This window comes from Lepidochelys olivacea, assembly GCF_965140295.1.
Source record: "Lepidochelys olivacea isolate rLepOli2 genome assembly, chromosome: 27".
Lineage (NCBI taxonomy): Eukaryota > Metazoa > Chordata > Testudines > Cheloniidae > Lepidochelys > Lepidochelys olivacea.
In genome coordinates this window covers 18,640,479-18,667,252 of record NC_140437.1, presented here as the reverse complement: position 1 = coordinate 18,667,252, position 26,774 = coordinate 18,640,479, and the positions used below count along the sequence as shown (strand labels likewise).

The 26,774-nt window shown below is 55.0% G+C and overlaps 1 protein-coding gene across 1 annotated transcript; it reads right to left on the bottom strand.

Annotated features, from left to right (window-relative positions):
* Positions 1-7,920: 7,920 nt before the first annotated feature.
* Positions 7,921-16,302, bottom strand: LOC311513850 (glucose-6-phosphatase catalytic subunit 1-like). The gene is made up of 5 exons (XM_084615983.1): positions 15,967-16,302; positions 14,565-14,674; positions 11,234-11,339; positions 10,288-10,403; positions 7,921-9,210 (listed from the first exon to the last, which is right to left on the bottom strand). The coding sequence occupies exons 1-5, from the start codon at positions 16,194-16,196 to the stop codon at positions 8,699-8,701; spliced, it is 1,074 nt and encodes a 357-aa protein (XP_084472109.1). The 5' UTR covers positions 16,197-16,302; the 3' UTR covers positions 7,921-8,698.
* Between the last annotated feature and the right edge of the window lie 10,472 nt (positions 16,303-26,774).

Genomic DNA, 26,774 nt, shown 5'->3' with positions numbered 1-26,774 from the left:
ATTGGAAAGAGTCCAGCGGAGGGCCACAAAAATGATTAGGGGCCTGGAACACATGACTTATGAGGAGAGGCTGAGGGAACTGGGGATGTTTAGCCTGCGGAAGAGAAGAATGAGGAGGGATTTGATAGCTGCTTTCAACTACCTGAAAGGGGGTTCCAAAGAGGATGGATCTAGACTGTTCTCAGTGGTAGCAGATGACAGAAGGAGGAGTAATGGGCTCAAGTTGCAGTGGGGGAGGTTTAGATTGGATATTAGGAAAAACTTTTTCACTAAGAGGGTGGTGAAACACTGGAATGCGTTACCTAGGGAGGTGGTAGAATCTCCTTCCTTAGAAGTTTTTAAGGTCAGGCTTGACAAAGCCCTGGCTGGGATGATTTAGTTGGGGATTGGTCCTGCTTTAAGCAGAGGCTTGGACTAGATGACCTCCTGAGGTCCCTTCCAACCCTGAGATTCTATGATTCTATGTTCAGGACTCCAGGGGTAGCACATCTGCCAAGTGAGCCCCCAGCTGACTGACAGGTAGGCGCTGCACTGAGTTCTTCTTTATGTATCGTAGAGCAGCTGCCTACGGGGAGCTGAACTCTGGAACTCTTTCACCTGCAAGGAGGGGAGGAGAGAACCTCTCCCATTGTCCGGGGGTTGGACGGGGGGTTTCCTGCAATGCAGTACAGTGGAAGGACTCCATGGTTGTCTTACAATGGGATGCCACGTGATTGAGCAGAGCCCAGGACGATCTGTCCCATGGAAAGCGTTCTTCAGCTCACCTCTTGAGCCCCTTGCCCTACTATTACTAAACCCACCCATCCTTAAAAGAACATTTAACTTTTCTTAGCCCTTTCCCTTGTTAAAAGTAGGACATTCGCACTGGAGCAAATGTACAAAAGAAGGGCATTCACACCCGAAGGTCCAAAGCCTGCCCATCGCCGGGACACCTGTGCAGCCCCACTGCACTTTAGAATTGCTTAATACGCTTGTCATTACTGGGCCTGTGTTTTGCACCTGGCCTAAGGCACCCCGATGCTGTGTCTGTTATTCTGACCCCAAAACGTCCACACACCCACCCATTAGCTATACCCAAAATGACAGAGTAGCCGTAAGGGTGTTGAATGTGAACCAGCATTATGGCTAAGCCCTTGAAAATAGCCAGTATTTCTAAATCCTTCAGCCCAAAGCAAGGAGTTCCAGCTGGGCCATTCCCTCCCAGCTCCGTGCAGGCTGCGAGGCTGAGATCTGAGCAATCGGGAGGGGACCCTGGCCCTGAGCAGATTAATGCCCCAAGGATGGCTCCATTTTCCACACTGGCCTTCTCTAGTGAGTTTGCTTTGCAGCTAATCTGATCTGGGGACAAGCTCTGGGAGCTAAATCCCTCTCCTGGCCTTCAGCATTAACTGTTAAATGACGCAGGCAGCCCAGCAGTTGAGCTCAGGCCCTAGGGGCTCTCTCTGCCCTTCTGCTGGGCAATACCCAAGCCAGGCAGGAACCTGTATTTGTTAAGATTTCACTAACTACCGTGGCTGGGGGATTCCTAGATTCCAAGGCCACAAGGGACCACGGTGATCATCTTGTCTGGCCCCCTGTGTAACCCCGGCCACAGAATTTCCCCCAAATAATTCCTTTTGAACTAGAGCAGATCTTGCAAAAAAAATCCCATCTTGATTTAAAAATGGCCAGTGCTGGAGAATCCACCACGACCCTTGGTAAATTGTTCCAGTGGTTAGTTACTCTTGTGTGCAAAACCACCCACCTTCTTTCCAGTCTGAATTTGTCTAGCTTCAACTTCCAGCCACGGGATCGAATTAGACCTTTGTCTGCCAGATTGAAGGGCCCATTATCAAATATTCATGCCTCCTGTAGGTACCGGCAGACTCTGATGAAGTCACCTCCAACCTTCTCGTTGTCAGGCTAACGAGACTGAGCTCCTGGGATCTCTCACTCTAAGGCCAGTTTTCTGATCCTTTCATCAGTCTCGGGGCTCTTTCATTCTTGGCAAACCCCTGGCTGCCCAGCAGAGATGAGGCCAGGGCCCTTTGGCTCCTGATCGCTCTACCCGGGGTACTGAGCTGGCCCCCATCCATCAGGTATCTGGGCACATGCCAGTTGTGACTGTGTTTGTGCTCACAGTCCCACAAGGAGGGCTGGGATGTTGTCCCCACTGCACAGCTGGGAACGACCCAAGGTACAGAGCAGCTGAGGGACTGGCCCAAGCTCACACAGGGAGTCTGTGGCAGGGCAGGGAAGTGAACCCAGATCTCCCAAGCTCTAGGCTGGTGCCCTGGGCCACCCCTGTTCTCACAGCTGCCTGGATCTCCGACCTCACTGGGCACCGGAGGGCGGGAGCCTCTGCCTGGTCCATGGGCCTGGGGGGCCGGGCACTGGCCCCTGGGAATTTTACCTCAGGATTTTAAATTCTAACCCGCCGACGTCTCCAGGGCAACCCGCCCCTCCAATTCCATGGGGCGGTTTGTGATTGCATGGGGAACAGGGGGCTGAGTGTGGGGAGAACTCTCCTGCCAGCCAGAGGCTGGGCCAGCCCTGCAGCTGCCTCGCCGCAGGTGCCTCTGCAGGAATGGGGCTGAGAGCTGAGGGGGGGAACCTGCCCCCACCTGGGGCGTGTCCAGGATACAGCCAGCCCCTGTTCTGGCACCCAGCGCACCCCCCCAGCAGCCACAGTGTACAGGGGGCGGGGTTCACACCTGGAGTCCCACACACGCGGCGCTGGCCTGGCACTCAGCCCCTGAGTCTATGGAGTTTCCTGGAAGCAGCAGCCGGCTGCCAGGATGGATTATTGCTGACAAGAAGCGTTTTCTTGGCAAGTGGCAGGAACTGGGGCGCAGGCTGCGGGTTGGGCCGGGGCAGAGACAGCGTCCATGGGAGACCCGCCCAGGGGACGCCTCCGTGCTGGCTACGCTGCTGTACCTTGAGAAACAAAATCAGAAGCTAATGATCATTAGACTGATTAAAAATAAACAGCCAGATCCTGACTGGTGTAAACTGACGTAGTAATGCTGCCCGAACAGAGCCACGCCGATGTGCGCTGTCCCTGGCTCCGCCTCTGGGAGAGCGATTGGCCTGGCTACCTTACAATAACAGGTTATTTATTAGTTAGCTTGTGAGCTCTTTATGGCTGGCACCAGCTTCTCATTCTGCCCATGATCAGCGCCTAGCACAGTAGAGTCCTGGTCCAGGAGTGGGGTGCCTCAGTGTTATTGCACTACAAATAAACAGTAATATGGGTGGCCTCTACCTTGGCACCTGGCACCAGGGGGAGACCTGGCCGCTGCTTTGCAGTTTCTAAAATATATTTGATGTATTCATTTGCTATTTAACACCAACAAGAGGAGAGACAAGAAAATAAATTAGAAAGGTTCCATGGCTCCAGTTCACAAAGCCCACTGTGACGGGCTGGGTCACAGAAACCTCCTGGGAGCTGCCACCTGATGGGCCAAGGCTACTTCTGCCCCTGCTTTCCTGCCCTGCCAGCTTAGGACTCCAGCACCCTGCCTGGTTTGAGCCAGACCCGCTAGCCTGCTGCAAACCCAGACCCAGGTCTGAACCACATCCCCTAACAATTGAAAGCAGCTTATAGAAGTGTTCCTGCCTTTAACACTCAGATGCCCAACTCCCAATGGGGTCCAAACCCCAAATAAATCCGTTTTACCCTGTATAAAGTTTATACAGGGTAAACTCATAAACTGTTCGCCCTCTATAACACTGACAGAGAGATATGCACAGCCGTTTGCCCCCCCTCCCCCAGGTATTAATACATACTCTGGGTTAATTAATAAGTAAAAAGTGATTTTTATTAAATACAGAAAGTAGGATTTAAGTGGTTCCAAGTAGTACCAGACACAACAAAGTGAATTACTAAGCAAAATAAAATAAAACACGCAAGTCTAAGTCTAGTACAGTAATAAAAACTGAATACAGATAAAATCTCACCCTTAGAGATGTTTCAATAAGTTTCTTTCACAGACCGGACACCTTTCTAGTCTGGGCACAATCCTTTCCCCTGGTACAGCCCTTGTTCCAGCTCAGGTGGTAGCTAGGGAATTTCTCATGATGGCTGCTTCTCTTGTTCTGTTCTACCCACTTATATATCTTTTGCATAAGGTGGGAATCCGTCCCTCTGGGTTCCCACCCCTCCTTCTCAATGGAAAAGCACCAGGTTAAAGATGGATTCCAGTTCAGATGACATGGTCACATGTCCTGTGAGACCCCAAGCCTTCATTCTTCCCAGCCTGGCTTGCAGGAAGGCCTGCCTGCAAACAGAGCCATCCACAGTCAATTGTCCTGGCTGTTAGGAGCCATCAAGATTCCAAACCACCATTAATGGCCCACACTTTGCATAACTACAATAGGCCTTCAGAGTTATATTTCATATTTCTAGTTTCAGATACAAGGGTGATACATTTATAGAAATAGGATGACCACACTCAGGAGATTATATGCTTTGTAATGATACCTTACAAAAGACCTTTTGCATGGAGCATATTTTAGTTACATTATAGTCACATTCATCAGCATACTTTTAAAAAAGCATATAGAGTGCGCCACACCCATAACCATGTGCTTCGTGCCACGCCTGTTCAGGTTAAAGATAGACAGGTACTTAAGTGCTGTCCTGGACTGGGGAGCTTTCCTGGATTAAGGTCTGTATGAACCAGTCCTGATTTGTCCAACAAAACCTGAAGAAGGGCCCTGGGTAGCTTGAAGCTTGTCTCTCTCACCAGCAGAAGTTGGCCCAATGAAAGAGATTACCTCCCTCACCTTGTCTCTCCAAAGCCCTTTAAGCACCCCAAGGGAGAGATATCCAAGTAGCTGTCTGTGGTCAGCAGATATCTGGCTCAGCACATGGGGCTGGCTCCACCCCTGGTTTCCAGCTGCTAAATTCCATTAAAAGTTAAAAATACATGCCTTTCCTACTTCCCGTTTCCCATGAAAGCAATCGCACTGGATATCATGCATGCAAGGGGAGGTGGCCCATGCGGTTGTGGGTGGAAGGGGGGATTTTCCACAGGACACACACTCTGTTAAGATGGGAACATTTCAGAACCCCTGCCCTGAGAATAAACAAAATACATCCGAAAAGATAAAGCAAAACATAGAGTTAATCCAAACTGGCCTGGTATTTTCAGATGCTGGATGCGGGCATGTCACTTTCAAGCGATAGCTAGAGTCATGCTGCTTGTTTCTGATCAGGAAAGTTCATAAGGAAATAAGCAATCGAGCCCAGTCCAGTGTGCTAACAGAGGCAGGGGATGTTACTTAACAATCCTTTCCAAAGCTGACCTTTAACCCAGGCTCACAAAGACCCTGCTGAAGAGCAAAGCTTTCAGTAATTACTATTATCTGTATTACAGCCACACTGAGAGGCCCAGGGCTCCCTGCTGCAGACGCACTCTGAGAGACAGTCGCTGCCCCAGAGAAGTTACACTCTAAATAGATACGGCAGGGAGAAAGAGGGTTAGTATTATTCCATTCCACAAAGGGGAGCCACAGCCCGAAGTGGCGGGCCCATGGGCATACGAGCAGTGTCAGAACTGGGAATTGAAGTAGACCTCCAAGCCCCAGGCCCATGGCTTAACCACGAGCCCATCCTTCTCCTGTTTGCTTTTGGCGGGTGATGGAGACATGCAGGGCCAGTTCTACTCATCCCTTCTCATTACAGCTCCTGCTCCTCCTCCATCAAAATCCCAGATCCTTTGTGGTTTTTTAAATGAAAGAGAAGGACCAAGAGAAGGTAAATGGCCTGTGATCGCTATGGCTCTGCAGCGAGCTCAGAGCCCCTGCATGCTGCTTGCCATGTCCTGGTATCAGAAGCAGCAGTGGAATCCTAAGTGTTGTACTTTCTCTGTCAGCAGGAGTGCATCCTTCATAGCACAGACCAGCAAGTTAGACAGTTTAATGGGATCACATAAAATGTACTGGATTAAATTCTACTGTCTGTAATAGCTCATTCTCTGCAAAAAACAAGCCTCTCACACAAGACGTGTCGGAATTAGAACAAGGAAGGACTGGGGTGGGCAGGGAATAGCATGTGTACCCCCTGGGGCTGAACGGAAGGGGTACCTCATAGAGTTTTGGAGCAATAACTGGGACTAATTGGCTTAACTGGTGGCTGCGACACAGGGCTTTAGATGAGTGTAGGCGTAGGAACGGGGGCTCTGAGGGCAGTGCGGGAACTCCCTCCCTTGGCGAGAAAGCGCGGATACACAGAAATGCCGTGTTGTGCATAGCGACAAAGTCCACTGTCCTGAGACAGAGAGCTGCTGAGGCCAGGGGGCTGCTTTGGGCAGCTACAGCTGCTGCGTGAATTTGAGTGTTGAGTTCCTGGGGAGCTCTGCGTGCTCTGACCCCTATGATGGCAGCCAAGAGGGATCAGCCCATTGCACACATTCCACAAAAATACATGAACTGCAGATCAAAGGGCTGAACTGTCCTTTTCTAAATGGGATTTATTTTAAATTGAATCACGTTGAACCAGGACTTTTAACAATCGAGTTAGTGGCAGGGATGAGCCAAGTTCAGCACCATTGTCTAGTCAGCAGTAAACCCTTCCTAAAGCCCAGGTCTCAGAGGGGGCAGCCAGGAACATGCCAGAAGGCTGGTGCCAAACTGTGTGACACCGAACCTCCCGTCTCCCCCAGGGGCCCGACAGACAATGTGACCCTGGTGATGAAGCACAATAATTCCAGCCCCTACCCTGGTCCATCCCGGGACTGCTTCCCCTTTGTGCTCTATTTAACTCAGGGTATGTCTACACTAAGAAATTAGGTCGGTTTTATAGAAGGCAATCTTTAGAAAGCCATTTTATACAGTCAGTCGTGTATGTCCCCACTAAGCATAGTAGGTCAGTGGAGGGGGCTGGGCTGCCAGCCCTGGAGACTGACTCTTACCCCTCCAGCATGCACAGCCCAGAGAGCATCCCCCGCCCACTGCCCCGCAGAGGAGCCCTGACATGCCCAGATTTCCCCATGTCCGCCCCACTCCCAGTGGAGAGGCCCAGCCCCACTCCCAGAGGCAGGCTTGCTGAGCCAGAGAGACCTGAACCAGGAGGCGAGGCTGTTTGACAGCTGACGTGCCTGTGCCCAGGCCCCTGGTGATGCTCAGGAGCAGCGTGGGAATAGCTCAGTTGATCAGACTGAAACAGCAGTTCCACGGGTCTGGGTCGCTGTTACCTGCCCTTCCCTGGAACCAGCGCAGCACTCTGCCTTTCCTGAGCTGCACTGACCTGGGTTCAGGACCTGGCCCCTTCACTTCAGGGGAGAACAAAGACGTCTGTTCCAGCTCTGGGCTGGATCAATCACGCCAGCTCCACAATGAACCTTGCAGTGCCAGGGCAGCGTCTAGGACCCACCAAGAGTTCGTGCTTTTCCAGGTTTGTTTCCATCCCAGCACCACAGAGAAGTGGGGCTCACACAGCGATTGATTCTGTACAAACCCCCTTCCTGAGCCTGCATGGAGGACGGGACACTGCTCTTGCCAGTGAAGTCCCGTCTGTGAATTCCTTCCTCCTCTTGCCAGTGGGATGGCCAGGTAAACAGACGCGAGCTGGTTTAACCAGTGACCAATAAAGCAAAGAGCAAGGTAATAAGTGCGAGTCGCTGACTGAGTGATCCCATGGCACTGAGCCTCTGCCCCCACCCCCGGACAGTCCTATGCCAGCAGTGTTTGGCAGTATTTGCGGGGAGCAGGGTGGGCAATAGGGACTTTGTAGGAGGGTCCAGTTATCTTCCTCCATCGTTTTAAAGTGTGTCTGGCAGGGGATAGGTTAGCAGCATCCAGAGAGGGGGCTGGATTCCCCCAGGAGCAGCAAAACGTCCCCTGTCAATCCAAACACCACTCATGGGAGAGTCACCCCCCACTCAGCGCCCCCACTCCGGGCCGATCTGTGGCTAAGACGTACAAAGGACTCATGGCTGGTAATGAAATACAGCTCAGGCTTTAATAAAACACCCCACTTATATACAGACACCCCCCCACACACACATCACTGTTTCACATTAAGGTAATTGCAGGACACTGGGTACTTAGTGGGACACAGAGGCCAGTGAGCCCCAGGGTGCGGGTACGTGCCAGCCTTTCTGCCACGTGCCCTCGCTTTGTCTCCTAACCTAGCTCCCCCCGACACAGCCTCTGCCCTCCACGGGGCGCTGTCTGAGGAATCCTCCGGGGAGCACGTGCAGGAGCGAGCGCCCTGTGGCCCAGAGAATGCCAGTCTCCTTCTCTCACCGTACGTCAAGGGGACGCAACAAAGCCAGGCTGTTCCCTCATCAGCGCTGGCATGACCCGCAGGGGAAACGACCACACTTTCCGGAGGCTCCTGCCTGCCGCGCGCTGACTCCCAGGCCCCACTGCTGAGCCATCTGCAGAGCCAGAGTCTGGGCTGGCTCATCGTGTGCCCTGCACATCGACTGTGGTCTGTAACATAGGCACCAGCTCTACTGCATGAGCCAGACAGGAGCACCCCCTGGCCAAGCGAGCAGGAGCAGGGCTGGTCTGGTCTCTGGACACAGTCGCTCTCCGCAGGTCTAGCAAGGAGAGCGCACTGGAAAGGGCTTGTGCTGAGCCAGTATCTGCTGACTCAGGACCCAGTTCTAGCATTTGGACCCAGAGACATGGGGGAGCTGAGGGTCCTAAGCCTCTGCTCCTGGGACATGTCACATGTCGTGTGCATAAATACCCAAGTCCCTTCCTTCTATAAAGCTTTCTTATCCTGTTGGCTCAGGACCTGGGCGACGCAGTAGGGGATGAGGCCGGCGGCAGCCACGGGCACGGCCGCGCTCTTGCAGAAGGACAGGACGTAAAACAGCAGCTCCACCTTGGCGGGAGGCTTGAAGGAGTCGAAGAGGTGCAGGAGGAGGAGCGAGGCCACGATGCAGCTCAGGCGGAAGGGCAGCTGCTGGCCCATTTTCCCTTTGCAGCTCTCCAGGTACATCTGGGAGTTGAGGGCCAGCCCCAGCCCAAACAGGATCCCCAGGTTCCTGAGGAGGCCGGCGAATGGGGTGGTGTCAATGTGGACCCACTCCGGCCGGTCACACCACCTCTTGGCTTTCTCCAGGGTCCACAGCAGGTCAACACCGAGAGCCTTCAGCAGCAGATAGAACCCCAGGGCGAAGCTGAACAGGAAGAGGGTGGTGCCCAGGTACCTCCGGAGACTGGCGCTGTAGATGGCGGGGATGTGCCGGAAAGCTTCAGCCACTGCCATGCCTGCAGGGAACAGAGCGTGAGAGGAGAAACCACCCGTCAGAGCGAGGAACCTGGTGCGCAGAGATGGAGCCACAGGGCTCCCAAGAAAATCAGGGACTGGAGGACAGCTGTGGTGGAGCATTGCTCCTGAGGGCAGCCGCCCCAAGGGTCGTCACAGAGCCAACTAACGAGTCTCTGCACGGCCACCTCCCTGGGAATGAGCAGTGCCCACTGTGGGCACAGAGAGGCAACCTTAACCATCCATCTCTCCCTGGGCTAAGATCCCCTCCTCCTAGTGCCAAGCCCTCTGTGCCCACACCTCCAGACAATGCTTGCTGGCGGTAAAACCTGCCAGTGATTGGAACTAGTCTGCTACTGTTCTGTCTGGCTGAGCTGGGTTACCGCACTGCAGAGCCTGGGGAACAAGGGCTTTGCAAAGGCATGTTCCTAGGGCACGGGGTGTGGGATTACAAGTGCAATCAGTGCAGCACAGTGCTGCCTAGCCACAGCGTCCACCTCAGGGTCTGTCCTGTGGAGAGCCTTCAGAGAAGGGTCATGGGAATGAGGAAAGGCTTAGAAAACAGGCCAGATAGAGAGAGAGACTTAGAGAGCTCGATCTATCTACGCTCGTTTGAAAGAGCAGGTTTAGGGGTGACTTGACCACAGTCTATAAGTACCTATGTGGGGAACAACTACTTGGTAATAGGCTCAGTCCAGCAGACGAAGGCCTAACATGATCCAATGGCTGGAAGTTGAAGCGAGACAAATGCGGACTGGAAATAAGGTGTACATGTCTAACGGTGGGAGTAATTAGCCACTGGAACAATTTCCCCGGGGGCGTGGTGGATTCCCTCTCACTGGCAATTTTAAAATCTAGATTGGATGTTTTTAAATAGACCGGCTCTAGCTCAAAAGGCAGGATTGTGGGGCAGTCCCAGGCCCTGTGTTATGCAAGGGGGCAGGCTAGATGAGCATAATGGTCCCTTCTGGCCTTGGCGCCTAGGAACAGCTGGCAGGTGGCCCCTGAGCCCATTGCTCCGAGTGACCGTAACAGTGCGTTTTGTACAGGGAGAGGCGACGGTGCACGCCATCACTGACCTGAGATGACCCCTGCGATGACTTGGTGAGGAAAATGGGCAGCAATGAAGACTCGAGACAAACAGACGCAGACCTGGACAGCCCAGAATCCTGCCCACAGCGCTGTCCGCAAGAACCTGCAGCAGGGAGAAATTCGGGTGAGACACAAAGGTCAGCAGAGCACGGCCTGCGCAAGGCCACCCCGCGGCTTTCCCTGCCCCCTCCAGCGGGGAGCAGGGAGGCTGGGATCTCAGACGTCTCTCCCTGCTGGTAGTGGCTGAAGTTTCAGTGGGTGGAGAAGCGGGAGGGTCACATTATAAAGTCCTGACTGCCAGTCACAGAATGGAAAGTGGCATTAAACAGCCCCTGCGGGGTGGGTAGAGGTTCAGAACCAGGGATTTGCCCTCTGCCATGATCCAGGGAAAGCTTAAACACCCAGGAGGGGTCCAAACTCGCGTGGAGCTGGCCTCCCTCTGCTCCCACTGACAGCAGCTGCAAAACTCCCATTGACTTCAGTGGGGCAGAGCTCGGACACTGCAGAGCTCCTCTGATCATCCCACTCCCCATACCCGTTGTGGCCTCATCCAAAGACTCCCATCAACTTCAGTGGGCTTTGGATCAGGTCTTAGTCCAGGCCCTTCACTTCCTTCCCAGCCACTGAAGCAGGCACTCGGTCTTGGGGAGGCATGAGATGCGACTCTCTTTATCTAGGCGTTAGTTGGCTTAGCTGCTGGTGGGATCAGTGCTCACGCAGTTATTCAACCCCTTCTAAAACCCTGTGTCTGTGTGCGCGTTGGGGTGTTTGAGCACGTAGCGCTGCCGGCCTCCTGCAGCAGTGAATTCCACAGCTCCACTGCGCGCTGCATGAAGACTCATTTCCTTTGGTTCAAAACGCACCTCCCTCAGGCCTCAGGGCACCCCGCTGACCCTGCAGACACAGGAGCGCAACAGTCTGAACCCTGCTTACTGGTCTTTAATCGTCAGCTGCTTCTTCCCCAGAGCAATGGACAGAATGGCTGTCACCATCACATAGTAAACTCCTGCAGAGCCCATCGCATGGCCAGAGGGACTCCCTAGGGGAGAGAAAACACCTGCGTTACGCCTCCCCAGGTTGTTCCTTGCCCTGGTCACGAACAGCAACCTCCTACCGGGTGCCTGGAGCGCTGGGATCACCCAAACTAAAGGCCCAGAGCCGGCATCAGCCCAGCCCGGCATAGCTGGCTGCGCAGGGCGCGAGGGAATTGACGGGGAGGGGCAGGCACAGGGGGAATCCCCCACGTGAGGCACTGGAGGGGGGTGTCCTTACCAGAACCAGGGGTGAGTAGGAGGGGAAATGAGGCGGAAAGGGCAGTCGCTCAGCAGGGGAGTGATCCCGCAGCGCTAGCATGAGCCCAGGGGCGCGCTACAAGATTTCTCAGGGTCTGTCGCACAGGCACTCCCGGCCCAGCTCCCCACGACACCTGGCATTAGGGAGCCATTATGGTAATGCTGCCAGAATACTTGGCACTTGTGCGGGCAGAGCCGCCCGCTACGTATTACCCCGCACACTAGTCCCCTGCAGAGACCAGCCCCGGCACGCCACAGACGTTGGCCTTGTCTTCACGGCATGCTCCGGCCCGTTTTCCCCCTTCCCACGGTGCGTGTTCCCATCTCCACACCCCGCTATCAGCACCGCCCGGCAAGGCAGCCACCACGCTCTGAGCTAGGGGCAGACCACCCAGTCCCCATTATCCAGGTTGCCCAAGGCTACAGAAAGAGCACCCGTGGTAGAGGTGGCATTAGGCTGCAAGGATCCTGGCTCCTAGTCCCATGCTCAAGGCTACCTGGCTTTCTGCTCTAGCCACAGACCCCCCTCAGCAGGCAGAGGGAACGGATAGTCACATAGCACCGGAGAGACAAGGCAGGGGAGGTAACGGCTCTTATTGGACCAACTTCCGTTGGGGAGCGAGGCAAGCGGTCGAGATACACACAGCTCTTCTTCGGGTCTTCGTCTTCAAAAGGGCCCATCCAGTAGAGAGCAGTAGTGAACGTGTGTGAGCTCGCATGCGTGTGTGTTTGACAGTGTATGTGTACACACACGCACAAAACAGCTGGCATGAGCAAAGCCCCAGTGGTTGCAACATACACAGCATGCCTCTGATCTGGGCCTGAGCCTGCACCACCCTGCCTTCCTGCTGAGGTTTGCAACAAGCTTCTAATTCCAGCATAGGTCAAGGGTCCCCCTGCAAACAAAATCTGCACTGGTACTGGATTAGTCCGCTCTTTTTCTGGAAGGAAAGACAGCCTCTCTCCTGGGCTGGGCAGATACTGAGGGCAGACAGGCCTCTGTCATACATGGGAAGGTATTTGTTCTTAATTTCAGTAGCTATAGGGTCGGAGCAAAGGTTTCTTCTACAGAGCCTAAATTTAGCCTAAAAGGGGGGTTTTGCATACGCTGACCTGTTTCACCCCAGCAGCAAGGCGAGATTGGCCTGCCCCTAACTGCTGACAGGGCAAAATCTGCACTTCCAATGTCTTCCTTTCTCCAGTGACTAGGAAATGCTTAAGGACAGCAGCTGTGTCCAACACTCAAGCTTGTGCTAAACCACTCTGCACAGCGGCACCCCCGGGCTTTGGTGAGTTTAAAATGAATTAGTTAAACTGCATTAAGCCCCTGTGTGGACATTCTCATTCAGAATGAAAAATTGCCTTCATTCAATTTAATCTAATTAATTTTGGAAGTCAGTTAAGCTTAAACTCTCAATCAGAATTAGTTTACCTTAATTCAGTTTATGTTAATTTACTTCCAAAATTAACTGAATGTAATGGAATTAAGGCGATTTAATTCTGAATGGGAGTGTCCACCCAGGGGTTTAATGCAGGTTAACTAATCCAAGTGCTTTGGAGGACAGAATTAGAATGCACCATGATCTTGAGAAACTGGAGACTTGGTGTGAAGTCAATGAGATGAAATTCAAGAAAGATGTGCAAAGTTCTGTGTTTAGCAAGGAAAAGACAAATGCAAAATGGGGAATAACCAGCTGGGCAGCAATACCGAGGCAAAAGATCTGGGGGTCAGAGTGGCTCACACACTGAATACGAGTCAGCAACGTGATGCTGTTGTGAAAAAGGCAAATGTAATTCTTGGCTGTATTAACAGGAGTGTTGTCTGTAAAGGATGACCATGCGTCCCGTTTTGGCTGGGACAGTCCCATTTTAACGCCCCGTCCCGGCCATCCTGACTCATACTTCGGGACTTGATCGGTTGGCAAGAGCCAATGGGACAATTGCCCAATTTTGTCAAAAAAGCGAGGTGTGGTGTGGAGGAGCATGCGGGACGGGGCGAGGCGGGGCGGGGGTAGGGGTAAGCAGAGATGCCAGCCCCACGCAGGGGGGAGGCAGGGCTCCCGTGGGGGGGCCAGCACGGTTCCAGTGACAAACAACAGTCTCATGCGGGGCAGGGCAGGGGGCTTGGGCCAGCCCCACACAGTGTCCTGTTTTCCCTTTGGGAAATGTGGTCACCCTATGTATCTAAGACCCAGGAGGTAATTGTCCTGCTTTACTTGGCACCAGGAGTTCTCAGCAGAAGTCCTGTGTCCAGTTTTGGGCACCACACTTTAAGAAAGATGTGAACAAATTGGAGAGACCCCAGAGCAGAGCAACAAAAATTATCAGAGGTTTAGAAAAAGAACCAGATAAATTCAGGGAGGATAGGTCCATCAATGGCTTTTAGCCAGGGTGGGCAGGGATGGTGTCCCTAGCCTCTGTTTGCCAGAAGCTGGGAACGGGCAACAGGGAATGGATCACTTGATGATTCCCTGTTCTGTCCATTCCCTCTGGGGCACCTGGCATTGTCCACTGTCGGAAGACAGGACATTGGGCTGGATGGACCTTTGGTCTGACCCAGTCTGGCTGTTCTTATGTTCTAGAAGACCTGATCTATGAGGAAAGGTTGAAAGAACTGGGCATGTTTAGTGCAGAGAAGAGAAGGCTGAGGGGGGACCTGAAAACAGTCTTCACATTTGTAAAGGACATATGCAGAGGAAAGTCGTTCTCCATGTCCTTCGTGGGTGGCACAAGAAGTAGGTGGCTTAGTTTGCAGCAAGGGTTAGGGTGGACATTAGAACAATATTTCTAACTAGGATAGTTAAGCCGTGGAGCAGGTTAGGACATCCCCTCCCCTTCTTCCCAGCAGGTCCCTCCGCCCTGATAAATGCCAATCCCACGCCCTGCTGCTGCAGTGGAAGATGCCTCCCCTCCTTGTGTATAATGTGAAGCATGATTCTGCCAAATTACTCCTCTCTCTAGATGTGTCTCACCTGGGCCGGTCTCGCAGGTGAGGGGGAACTGCTGGATCACAGGGGTGGAGGTGTTGCCATAGTAACCAGTCTCCCGGACCCACCAGTAGGGTCTCTGCCCAAAGAGGAACCTGAAATGCAAGAATAAAAGTGTCTCTAGTTGCCTCGGGCACAAGAGCAGGAAAGCAAGGACATAGCTCGTCAGCTCTGGCCCAGGTTGGGGCAGGGGTTGCAAGAATCGGGGATCCCCAGTTCCAGGCCGGCTGACTTCAGTCCAAGCTTGGGGCACACAGCTGGGTTCTGCTCTGGGCGTACAGGCACCACCTGCTGCATGCTGACCCAGGAGCCCCCTTTCCTTGATGGTGCAGCAGGGCACAGGAGATATTAAATCTACGAGTGATGGGCTGCTTCTCCCCGGGCATGAACCAGAGATACAGCACGTGCCCTCACGCTGGCTGACCCATCATCCCCCCAGCCCAGCCCAACACATGCCTCCTTGTCTCCAGAGGCAACTCCATCACCACACCCAATCTCGCCCTTCCCCTGATGGATCAGAGCCCCACGGTAACCGCAAGTCTGGAGAAGGGCAATCGCCATAAATGCAGCACCTAGGACCGGATGGCTGACACCCAGTGCTGGGTCCAGCTCCCATGCTCACTCACACCCCGGGCTCGTGCCCCATGCATTCTCCCGGCTGCTGTCTGTCATGAGCTATACAAAGATTCACGTGGCTTTAAAAAGGGTTACGATTTTAGATGGCACTCTGCATCCATCGACCTCAAAGCACTTGTATTACAGAAGGGGAAACTGAGGCTACCTTGCCCCATATCACACAGTTGGTCAGCAGCATCTCTGTGTCCCAGGTAAGCCCCGTAGCCCCAGCACCACACAGACACTCACAGGAAAATAAATGCAGTTAAACATAAGCCCCTCTCTGCAGTGATACAAGCATGACCCTATTTGCAACGTGTGGCACCTCTGGCTAGTTCAAGGACTAGATCTCTCCCTGGCTGTTGGCAAGGAGCAGAGTGGGGAAAGTTTGGAGCCGTACCCGTGATGGAAATCGCACAGGAGATCTTAATATATCCAGGGTTTCTTTTGTGTGACTGGGCAGTTGTGGGAGTCCTAACTGTGCACTGTACAGAATGGTCAGGAGCACTGAGAGTTGGCAGCGGTGGGTGGATTCCCATGGACACTGATCCATGAACCGGACGATCGATGCAGTTCAAGGCTTCACTCAGGGGCTCTGACTTGGAAGGAAATCTGTGTGCTACAGAGCTGGAGGAACTTGTCTTTGGAAAGCTCCAGCTTGGAGCCAACCTGAACCCTCTTGGTAAGTACCCACTTCACAGCCAAACAACCCCCAGCTAGCAGGGTGTGTGCAGGGCAAGCAGCAGGAACAGGACCAGCACTGGCTACTCACCACTTAAAGACCAGGTTGAGCCAGTCCCCGATCACAGCCACCCAGATCAGCTTGACGCCCACCGCCTCGCAGAGGTGGAACCAGATGGGGAAGAGGATGAAGAAGGTGTTTCGGAGGTCGACAGCGAAGGAGATGAAGAGGAACCAGTCCTGGGAGCCCTGGTAGTGCTCCTGCAGGTAGCGAGTTGCCTGGATCCCCATGTCATGCAGGACGTTCATGCCGGCCTCCATTCTCCTTTTCTATCAACACTTCAGTATCAGCCGAGAGTGCTGCGTGAGCTCGGTCTCTCATGAGACTGCGCTGCTCTGGGGCTGCTCACTGGCTGGCTTTATACCCTGCCAGGCTCTTGTTTGCAGCCTGTAAGTTGCTGGCTCCTGCACTGATCTTTGGACTCAAAACACTCTTTTCAAAACCCCCATTGATCAAAGGTGCATCACGCCGGGGGGTGGGGTGGGGGGTGTTGATACAAATATGTTTAGAGCCATTTGCGTAAAAGAGAAAAGGAGGCTGACAAACCAGCTCGCTGTTTGCCAGCCGCTGACCCGAGGGCACCGTTACCCCTTTGCAACACCATGCTACTGGCTACGGTACAGGAATAGCCTCGGAAAAATCACTCGGGTTTGTATTTTAAACTGAACCCAGCCTGGGCATAATTCCCGCTGCCGCCCGTCGCTTGCAAACCACAACGGTACTGTTCATTTTTTTAATTACGAGTGTCAAGAACATTATTTGACCAGAACTCGAAGGACGGATAGTAACACGAGTGGCACAAAGCACAGCGCGCTCCGGCCTGAGTCAGTGCTACATTGTCCCAGAGATCCCGTGGGGTCACGTTGGCATGTCACTGGAGTGTCGCAGGGGTCAAGCAGGCCCTTTGTTGGGCTCTGCACTTCGGAGAGAGGTGCCTCCCTCGCTTGGGCTTGATTCTCACCCAGCATTTGTGGGAGCAGGATGAAAGCCGAGAGCTGGATGGGCACCTTTATGGCATTTGCACTACCCTGTAATTTAACTGGGAACTAGACCAGACTCTGCTTATTGGGCCAGTATCCCCGCAAACTCCAGAAGGACCTGCCAATGGCTCTAGACAGTCAGGCTTCCCCAGCGCTTGGCCTGTGATCATGCGTTTCTAGAGACACTTTGCTGGGCTTTGTGTGGCCTCAAAGGAGCTTCAGCATCCAGATACCCTAGAAATTTTAGCACAGTTGCACGCTGAGCACCAAGCAGTCTTCGCTCAGTAACTCCCTTGCTTCCCGCATACCCAGCGCTGCCCTGGCATAGGGCACAGCGGAGGAGGAGGACACAGGGCTGCACCCCCACAGGAGGGTGTGCACTGCGTAAGGCCCAATCCTGCTCCCACTGCAGGCGGTGGTAAAACTCCCATGCACTGCAGTGGAGTCCCATTGCTGACACCAGCTCTGAATCTGGCCTCACTCTCTAGCTTGCTCCATGCAGAGCTGAACTTCCCAGGGCACAACAGACGCCCAGAGAAACAACCAATTTGATTCAACTCCTAATCACGAATCCCAGGCCGCCAGCTCTGCATCTGCACTGGGCTGCTGCCGCCCTGCCCTGGGCCCTGGCATCCTGCAAAAGCTCCCAGTCTGCCCCACTTGATGCCGTGACAAAGAATCTGAGACACGCAGCCCTCGAAATGGGTTTCAGGCAAAGGTGGAACCTGTTTATACTAGAAAATAAAACCCTGAAGGATCATTGGGATCTGAAGCAAAGGGAATATACTCAACTCTTGACACCCTTGTCCCTAAGTTTGGCTTCTCCTCCCCTACAGCCATGCTGTCGAGGAAGGGCAGTCCTGCCCCAACCGCGTAATCAGCAGCTCTCCTCATAAGCATTAATTATGGATTTGGTATCTGCAACCTCGTGCCATTAGCATGCGGAGGACTCGGATTCGCTATCAAGTGCTGAACAAGTGCTTTTATATCTGGTGACCGGGTCCCTTCTGATGCTGATGAGCAGGAATCAAAACCTGGGCCAATGCCAGGGCAGCTTGTGTGCTCGCTGAGATTCTGGGCTTTTAACGGCAGCGCGGGAGAGGGAGGGGTGGACAAGGCTGCACACGGATGATCATGGGTGGTTCACCCAGGCCGTGGGGCAGGCTCCCCTCTTTACGGGAAGGCGGGGGGTGGCTGGGCCCCTGGGTCTGGGACGGCAGCCATTACAGAGGCGCAGGCAGGAGCCGAGTGATGTAAAGCCTTGAAGGCAAGGGCCAGACCCGATGCACAGAGCAATGGGGAGCTGATGGCCCTTCAAAAGGGAGGTGACTGGGTCAGAGCCAGGAGGGAGGGAACCATTTCAACAGCAGCATTTCAGCCAGTGGGGGCGGGGGCCGTGAAGAACAGAGCGGCGGGGGCTGAGCACTCAAGGCAGGAGATGATTAGGGAGCTGAGCTGTAGTTTACATGCATCCCTGCTATTGCAGCGCAGAGAGCAATGGGGCTAATGTTAGGGCGGGTCTGGCCCCAGGAGGGGAGGGAGAGTTGGCCCCTGGGCTCTGGGTTTCAGGAAGCAGGCTGGTGAGGTTCTGGGAAGTAGGGCAGTGGCTCAGTTTTAACCATCCTGGGGTGACTGGCGCCACCGGGACAGTGAGAGCTGCAGACAGGGACAGGCCCAGGGTGGAAGCAGCTGTCACAGGCATCAGCCCCACGGCACAAGATGCAGCACTGCCCAACATCTTTGCTCTGTGACTAACGCAGCGCTCGCACAAGTGCCTCCCCCTGACCTGCCTGCAGGTTCCAGCCGGCTGTCGCTGCTGTTGAAACTTTGTGGGGAGATGTTAACCAAACAGCCGTGACGTTAGCTAACCAAATTCCTCTGCACCAAAACACGTTGGCGTACGCAAGCAGGGGAAAACAGCAAGAGGGTTTCATGTTTGCCAGTCAGTGAAACGCAGCCCTTATCTCCGCTCAGTGAGAAAGTTCAGGTCACGAGCCTTGAACCATGCTGCTGTGGCCAGCTTGTCCCAGGCTAGGGTCACATCCCCAAGAGCTGGGCCCTGCTCAAAAACAATGGACACGGTGCAGCCGGACACCCACTAAAGCTCTGAATTCACCATCAGCTAAACCCCAGCCACTGTGCTCCCAAGCGGCTGCTTGTGTGAGCTGTGGTACCAGCTCTTGCAATAGTTGGTGCTTTTCTTAAAGCCCCAGCTCCTGGAGTCAGAGGATCATGAGAGAATCTCAGCTTTTGTTAAAATATAATGCAAGGTTCTAGGCCTCCTGGTTACAGAGAGAAACTGGGAAACGTGATCCCCAAAGGCAAAGTGTCAAAAGGAGTTATTTAAAAAAAACCTCATGATTTGTAAGCCAGGCTCGTGATTTGGGGTCCTGGCTTGGGATATTTTAACAGTGGGAGCTGGCGAGTCTGGGGTGGGTTCTGGGGCTCACAAGGGAATAACACAAGCAGGGGCACCGTTTGCAGTTCCCCTCCCCTAGACTTTGATTTGCCCCCCTGATTTTCCATAGGTCCACTTGCTCCACTTTTTCCCTCCCCCCAACGTTGCAGGAGATACCTACATGGTTCTGGATGCGAACAACTTGGTTTCTCCCCCTCTCTTTTCGGCAATGGTGCCGAGAACAGAAGGATTCCCGCAGCAGCTTCTCCTCAGCTACAAGGTGCTGGGGGCAGGGCCCCCATGGACATAGAGGAGATTTGCAGAGCAGTTTGAGGGGATGTTTGGAAAAATAAATCATCCCGCGGTATTTGGCCGGGGAACAGGCCCCAGAGCTCAGCGCAGGGCAACCATGATGAGCCATAACTGAGCCCCTGCTCCACAAACGCAGCCAAGCACGGATCCAGCACAGCAGCCTCAAGGCCTCTCGAAGTTGCACCAGGGTCTGAATGAGCCTGTAGCTGGCCCTAGAAACCCAGACTGCCAAGGCGACAGAAAGACACCCACAATCCCATGCCTTCCGCACAGACCAGCCAAACCCGAGATTAGCAACAGTGTTTGTAAAGCTTGTACTGTGAAGGCCCTAGAGGGCGAGGCCTCGTGTTCTCCCGTAAATACCACTTTTTAAACCCCTCCTCGTGCTCACCACAGAATGCAGAGAACACGCGTGTGTCCCATGTCCCTCCAACTAGCACAAGAGCCTCTGCGCGGACAGAGGAATCTCAGCTCCACCATGGTGCTCTCCGGCCACCCATGGCTCTGCCACTGAGAGCTTTGGAGCCTCCGTGTAGGGACATTGCCCGGGGATTTTGGCTTCCACATTCCCATCAGACAATTTTAAGTCCCAGAGCCCATGGCCCTGTGCAACCCATGAGGCCTTGCCTCACCCTGAGCCTCAGGCCAAACAGGCCAGGGAGCAGAGTTGGGGTGGCCTGGTTTGAATGGGGATGCTGAGCCCGGGGAAGGTTTGGGCCCTGTCTGAATGCATTTATGCGGGGCTGTTTGTCCCCATTCTGTCACCACTTCCAGAGTGTCCACCCACAGCCTGGGGGCCCTGCTGCATCAGTTCTGTTCTCAGAGCTCCTCAATAACCCTGCGCCAGGAACATGTGTCAAATAACAGCCCCCAAATCTTGGCTCCAGTTTATTAGCAAGGAGCTCAAAGAAAACACAGGAGTCTTGCACCCCAGGCGGGCATGGCCCCTGCTCCCCAAGGTCCATCTGGCTACCAGCTTCAGCACCATTTTCCAGCCCAGCCCAGGCTCTGCTCCGCATCTCCCCAACTTGAGCTCCCTCTGGCCACTCCAGTCCCAGGCCTGTCTAGCTGGAGCCCCTCCCTGCTCCGTCTCTGCAGGAAGTCCCAGCCCATTTCAGCCGCCCAGGCCTGGCTCTCCCACTCAGATCCCCATTCCTCTTCAGGAGCACTAGCCACAGGCTGGGTAGGTAGCCAGCACCACTCCTGCGGCTGCCCTTTCCCACCCCCAGGGCCCTTTTCCCCAGTCAAAATTGCCTTCCTCTATTTATTAGCCCCAGATGCTGCCCCGCCTTCTTCATCAGCTCAACCTGGGATGCATCTGTGGCCGCTTCACTTAAAGGGACCAGCCACCCTGTGACAGGCCCCTGGGAACGATGGGCCCTGGGGATTCTCGTGGCCAGCAGCCCCACAGCGGTTAGAATGTGAAACTCACGGAGTGAGAGGAGAAGCAGACCCCGGCCTCCAGCTGTACCCAACACCTCCCCACCTTCACTGCGGAGAGCAGCTTGTGAGCCCCTTGGGTCATGCCAGTCTCTCTGGGCTGTGACTGGCGCCGCTCCGACCTGGGCCCCAAGTCGCTATCACAGCACAAAGACAAAATAATCAGCAGCATCGTCCTAGCAAGGGGCCTCCTGTTCCTCCGCCCAGACCCCTCGCTCTCTGGCCCTGCGTTCGGAGCCCAGGCTTGGTGCCTGCCCCTACCAAGGAGCAGAGTTTGAGGGGCATCCTGACCCTGGGGCCTTGTGAGAGCTGCTCCAAAGGGGAATGAACACGTGCACAGAAATGGTGCTTAGAAAATGACTTTGCTAAACACTCCTGGTCTGGAGTCCGTGGGCGAGAGCCTTTCTGGACCATGCCAGGGAATTTGGCTTCAGCTTCAAAAATATCTTTTCTTGGCAACGTCCCAGTAAGAGTTCTGCCCTGTGACATTTCCACATGGAAAACAGGAGGGGGAGGGGAGACCCTGAGAGTCACTGGGAAGCAGCTTCTTCCAGTTTTATTGAAGAAACCTCCCCAGCTGTCCTTCCCGGCCAAGTTGCAGGAGGTGGGGGGTGCAGTGGGGTCGGGGGCGCTCCTCTCTCCCTCCCTCCCTCTAGACAGAGCTGAGAGATTCTGATTAGAAAACAATCAGCTGCTGCCAGGACAAGGGGCTGATGCCCAGAAATGCCTCCATGCAGCCAGTCCCCAAAGCACCTCTCCCACTCCACCCCGCCATCCCCATCCCCAGCCGGCACCACTCAAGGCACCAGCTTTGCCCATATACCCCGGCCACTGAGCACCCAGCATGGTACCCACCCAGAATGTCTGGGAGCGACCATGTCAACCTCCCAGCCCTGAGCCTGGCCGCTAGCTTCCTGCCCCACTCAGACCACGCAGCCTGGCCTGGATCCGTTGGGCACAGCTGCAGGAAGCGAGTGAATAGGGAATTGACCCAGTGACGGACGGGGCCTGGGTTTCATCTACAGAAAATGACCCGCTGGAACTTTTCGTTCTGCTCAAACAGCCCCGGGATGGAGAGCGCGCTGTGCCCAGGCCTTCCTTCGGCCTGGCCGTGAGGCTTGGCTCCGCTCACGTCCACAGGAACCTGGCGTGTGTGCCGGAGGGCTACAACATCTGTAAGTGCAGCTGCTCCTCGATCACGACACAGCACTGCGAGGGCCAAGGGAGAAAAGCCAGAGACCCTGAAATCCAGCAGGTGCTTCGCCACTGCCGAGCGTAAGGTGTTCAGATACTGCATCCACCCATACACCACATTCCCCACATGCCCTCCAGCTGCATCCTGCCGGCATGCAAACCCCGCTGCTTGGATGATGGCCTCCCTTCAGGAAGCTCCTGCCCAGAGCGGGACACCAATCACCCTGGGGTCACTCTGATCCCAACACAGCTCCTCCCCCAGCCAAAGGACCCCTGTCTCCTTGGTAGCTGAGTCCAAGTCCCACACAGCCCTGCAGGGTGAAATGCTGCATTTCTGGGGTTGGCTGTTCAGAGTGAGGAGCATAATCTGGCCGCACCCACAGCACTGGCATAGGGTGTCCAGACAGCAAGTGTGAAAAATCGGGACAGGGGTGGCGGGTAATAGGAGCCTATACAAGAAAAAGTCGCAAAAATCAGGACTGTCCCTATAAAATCGGGACATCTGGTCACCCTACCTGACAACCCAGACACCGCACCCCGCAGCGCACCCACGGGCAGAGCAGCACCCAGGCTGGAGGCAGTGCCATGCTCTGGGCTAGCCCTGACCCCCTCAGCAGGTGTGGGACAGGCGCCTCCTCCAGAGGAGAGACGGAGTCTGTGCCGTGGTGGGCCCAGAGCCGACATCCGGGCCCCACGTCCTGCTGGAAGCTCTAGTGGAGTTTCTGAGCATTAAGGAACATTTGTCCAGGGCTAGGAACAGCTGCAACCCATCCAGCCTCTGAGAGCAATGCAGCTTCTTGCCAGGGTAACACAAGATTCTTCCTGGCCTCCAGGGTGCTGTAATATCGGCCTCAGCCGGCCTGGTCTCGGTCCAAGTTTCCTTCTGACTGCAAGTTGAGGAGATAGCGCTTTGGGCTTGGATGCCTGGGATTCCTCGTCCTCTGCAGATCACCCCGCACAGCCTGCCAGAGCCGCATTCCTCCTTCACGCGCCTGAAGAGAAGCCCCAGCCTTCCAGTCCCGGCCGGAGTCTAGCCCCTCTTGCTCCGTCGTGGCTGGTTATGTCGTGCACTCTCCCCAGGAGTCGCGGCATGGTATGGGCCTCCTCGTCTTTCATGAGACAAGCTGGCTGGCAAATGTTGGCACACACGTCGCAGGCTAACACTGCCCCTTGGCCCCTGCCCCCAAATCTCCCTGCATCCCAATGAGAAATCATCACAGGGAGAAAATCCCCTGCTCCTGGTCATTACTACTGTTCTCCGGGGGGTTCTAACCCAGCCTTTCACAGGTTCCAGGAGCAGGGAGTTCAGCCCTCTGCCCTGCCCTGCCCTGCCCTGCAAGTGAGTCAGGTCCCCGAGCAATGCTTCAGTTTCACCCCCTGTGGAGTGGGAGTGACGACACTGACCTTCCTTCGCAAGGTGCTCTGAGATCCGAAGGACGTGTTCTGGGGCCGTTACCCCCCGTCCTGCTGAACCGGGGTGGGGGGGCGGCCCACCCTGCTGGATGGGTCACAGGACCTGCATTCCCAATCCCGGTTTTTTTTCCTCAGCCCTGAGCGGGTTCTCCAGGCACGAGAGACCCTGGAGGGGGAGTGGCACCACAAGCGTCTTCTCCCTCTTCGCTCCTCGCTCCACCCACCGGCCTCATCCTTGCCCTGGAGCCAGGCAGGCCTGCCCGTCCCACGGCCGGTTCAACCCGTGGCCTCTCTGCTGAGGCTGCCACGGGGACGTGCGGTTTTACTGGTGTAGGACACCTCTCCAGTAGGAACTGGGCTGAGACCCTTCAACTCAGTTCACACAGGCCCAGCATACACCGGGCCATGGGTGGAGGGGGTGCACTCTAGGGGGTGAGGGCAGAGCAGGGGCTGGAATAGTTTCACCTGGGTTAGCTCTGTGCTCCCATCTGCTGGGAGCTCATCTCTCCTTGCATCTAAGGAAATTGGTCTTGGCTCAATGGTATTGCAAGTCTGGCCCATGCCCCCGAGTCAGGAAGGGACACAGAGTAGGAATCAACCCAGGGCTCGAGGGGAGGAGCAGGGGCTTTCATGCTTTGTTTTACCCCCTGAGGATTGAGCGTGAAGTTCCAGCTGCCCCAGGCTCTTCTCTGCGTGCTGGGCCCCATGGCTGGGACGCAGCCCAGACCTGAAGTCCACAGCCTCTGGGCTGCTGTGGGGGAGATGGGGCTTCCCCCAACACTCCAAGGGGAGTCAGGAGAGGCCCTGCAGCCACAGGATGGGGCCCACTCTCCAGGTAAGCACAGCAATAGGAAGGAAGGGGGCATATGTGCGGCCATGTTTCATGCACCTTAACTGCTGCACGCCGGGACTTGCAGGTCCCTATGTGCGGGAGCTTGCAACACGTCTGCGTGTAGCACCGGAGAAAGAGGAGACGTGTCCCTGTCTGTGGACTCCTTGGGTGTGGGATGGACGTGCCTTGGCATGAGATTGATTTCCTCAGTACTCAGCCCCCACTGGAGGGTGAACGCTGCCTTGTCCCAGCTCTGAGCATCGCCAGTGATGCTGGTTCCTCAGCTGCTGGCTCCGTCCTCTCGCAGCTCTACAGTGCTTACGGAGCTGTGCAGGGCTCGTTGGCCAAGGAGCGATGGCTGCAGGATGCTGTGAAGCAGCCGTTGGGCGGAGGATGCAGAGCCCTTGACGTATGCCAGGAATGGAGGACTAACCTTCAGGCTATTTATAAAGCACCCAAGTTCCCGATCCATGGCATATGAAACAATAATAAACAGGGAGGAAAAAAACCAACTGCATCAGAACCACCAGCTCCTCTTGCTCCAGAGGGTTTCAATAAGTTACAAGTTATGACAAAACCTCACTGCAGCCCAAGTGCCTCTCGCCAACCTTTGTTCCACTAACCACAGCGGCCAGATCGCTGGCTTTGGGACAGCATGTTCCCGGAGATTCCCAGGGCTCTGGTTAGTGTCCAATCACACGATCAGCGATGTGGGCTCTGGGAAATGCTCCCAGCATCTGCACTTGCTGCGACAGCCCCTCCGTCAGAGAGCCTGTCTGTGTCCTCTGGGCAAATATTTACTCTAAAGTGCTCCCGGCCCACCAGGACCTCCTGGGGGACTAAGTGGTGTGGAGCGAGGAGCTAGTCTTGGCTAGCAGCATTAGCGCGGTGCGCTCCCAGCCTTCACCTGCGTCAGGGCAGCGAGCAGAGTCCAGGCAGGCCAATCCGGTAAACACCCTGGGCAGACGGTGATGGATTTCTGAGAACTTGGGCCTCCCCAGGGACTGGCTCGCCATGTGCGAAAGGCAGGGATCGTTCAGAGAACAGCATCCCATTTATGGCCACCACTGACCCCTCCATACCTCTGCTTTCCCCAGCTCATGGGGCCTGATTCTGCTTTCGCCTGCTCTGGCATAAATCCAGAGGGACTGCACCATCAGAGGTGGTGTGAAGATGGTGGAAGCGTGAGACAAGGCCCATGGACTTGAAGGTCAGAATGGACTATTGTGCCAGGCCAGCCCCCCACAGGGACCTTTGCAGTACGGACACCTATAGTTCCCTCCCATGGGACATGACTGAGCCCAGTAACCTGCGGTCCAACCAGAGCACAGCTGTTAGTTCTTGCTCTAAAGACTCCCAGGGCCCCATGATTCCCCTGGCAGCAGGACCTCAGGGATGAGGATGGGGGCAGGAGGGAGAGCGCGAGGCTCAGTGCACCAATGTTTTTAAAGCACGGTGAGATGCTCAGAGGCCAGAGGTGGGGCAAAGGATGCTGCTGCTGCTAACTCCCCCCACCTGTGAGCGGTGTACAACAGCCGAACCACAGACACTGGAGATGGAAAAGCCATAATCAGCTAGTCCACCACCTGCCCTGGGGTCGAAGGCAGGATTGTTCCTTCCTGCGCAGGGAGGAGCCTAACAGCAAGGACTTTTCTAACACGTCTCCTCCACTCCCCGGCAGGTATTTTCTACGCCTTCCGTTTGCCGTTGTCCGGGCAGCTACTCTGGCCCGCTCTCATCTCCTGGGCACTGGCCCTTACGTGGGAACCAGCTCCTGGACTGTTCTACTGGATAATCTCTGCAGACCCACTGTCAGCCAGCAAAGCTCCGGGAGGGAGTGACGTCTTTCCCAGCCAGTCGGGAGTTTGCAAAGGAAACTGCTTTCCATATGGCCTGTCTGTTCTTCTATTAAAGGAGGAATCATCCTAATACACTGATCCCTCGGACAGGGATCCTTCAGACAGGGCATAGACTGGGGATAACTGCTCTGCCACTGAAATGCAAACACCTCTGGCATGGGACGTAGGAGCCAGCAGCATGACGCAGTCCTGAGCCTAGAGCTGGGGGAGACCCAGGGTAACTTCACCGAGGGGCCCTTTGGCCAAGAGAGCTGAGCTGACATTGCTGCTCCTGGGGAAAGGGAATCCGGACTGTGCCTGGTCAGGGCTTTGGGGTTGAACTAGCACCCGGGAGAGAGGAGGAGTCAATAATGAGCAGCCCTCGTGGTAAAGCAAAGAGCACAGAGCCCTGCCCGTGCCCCTGTGTGAGC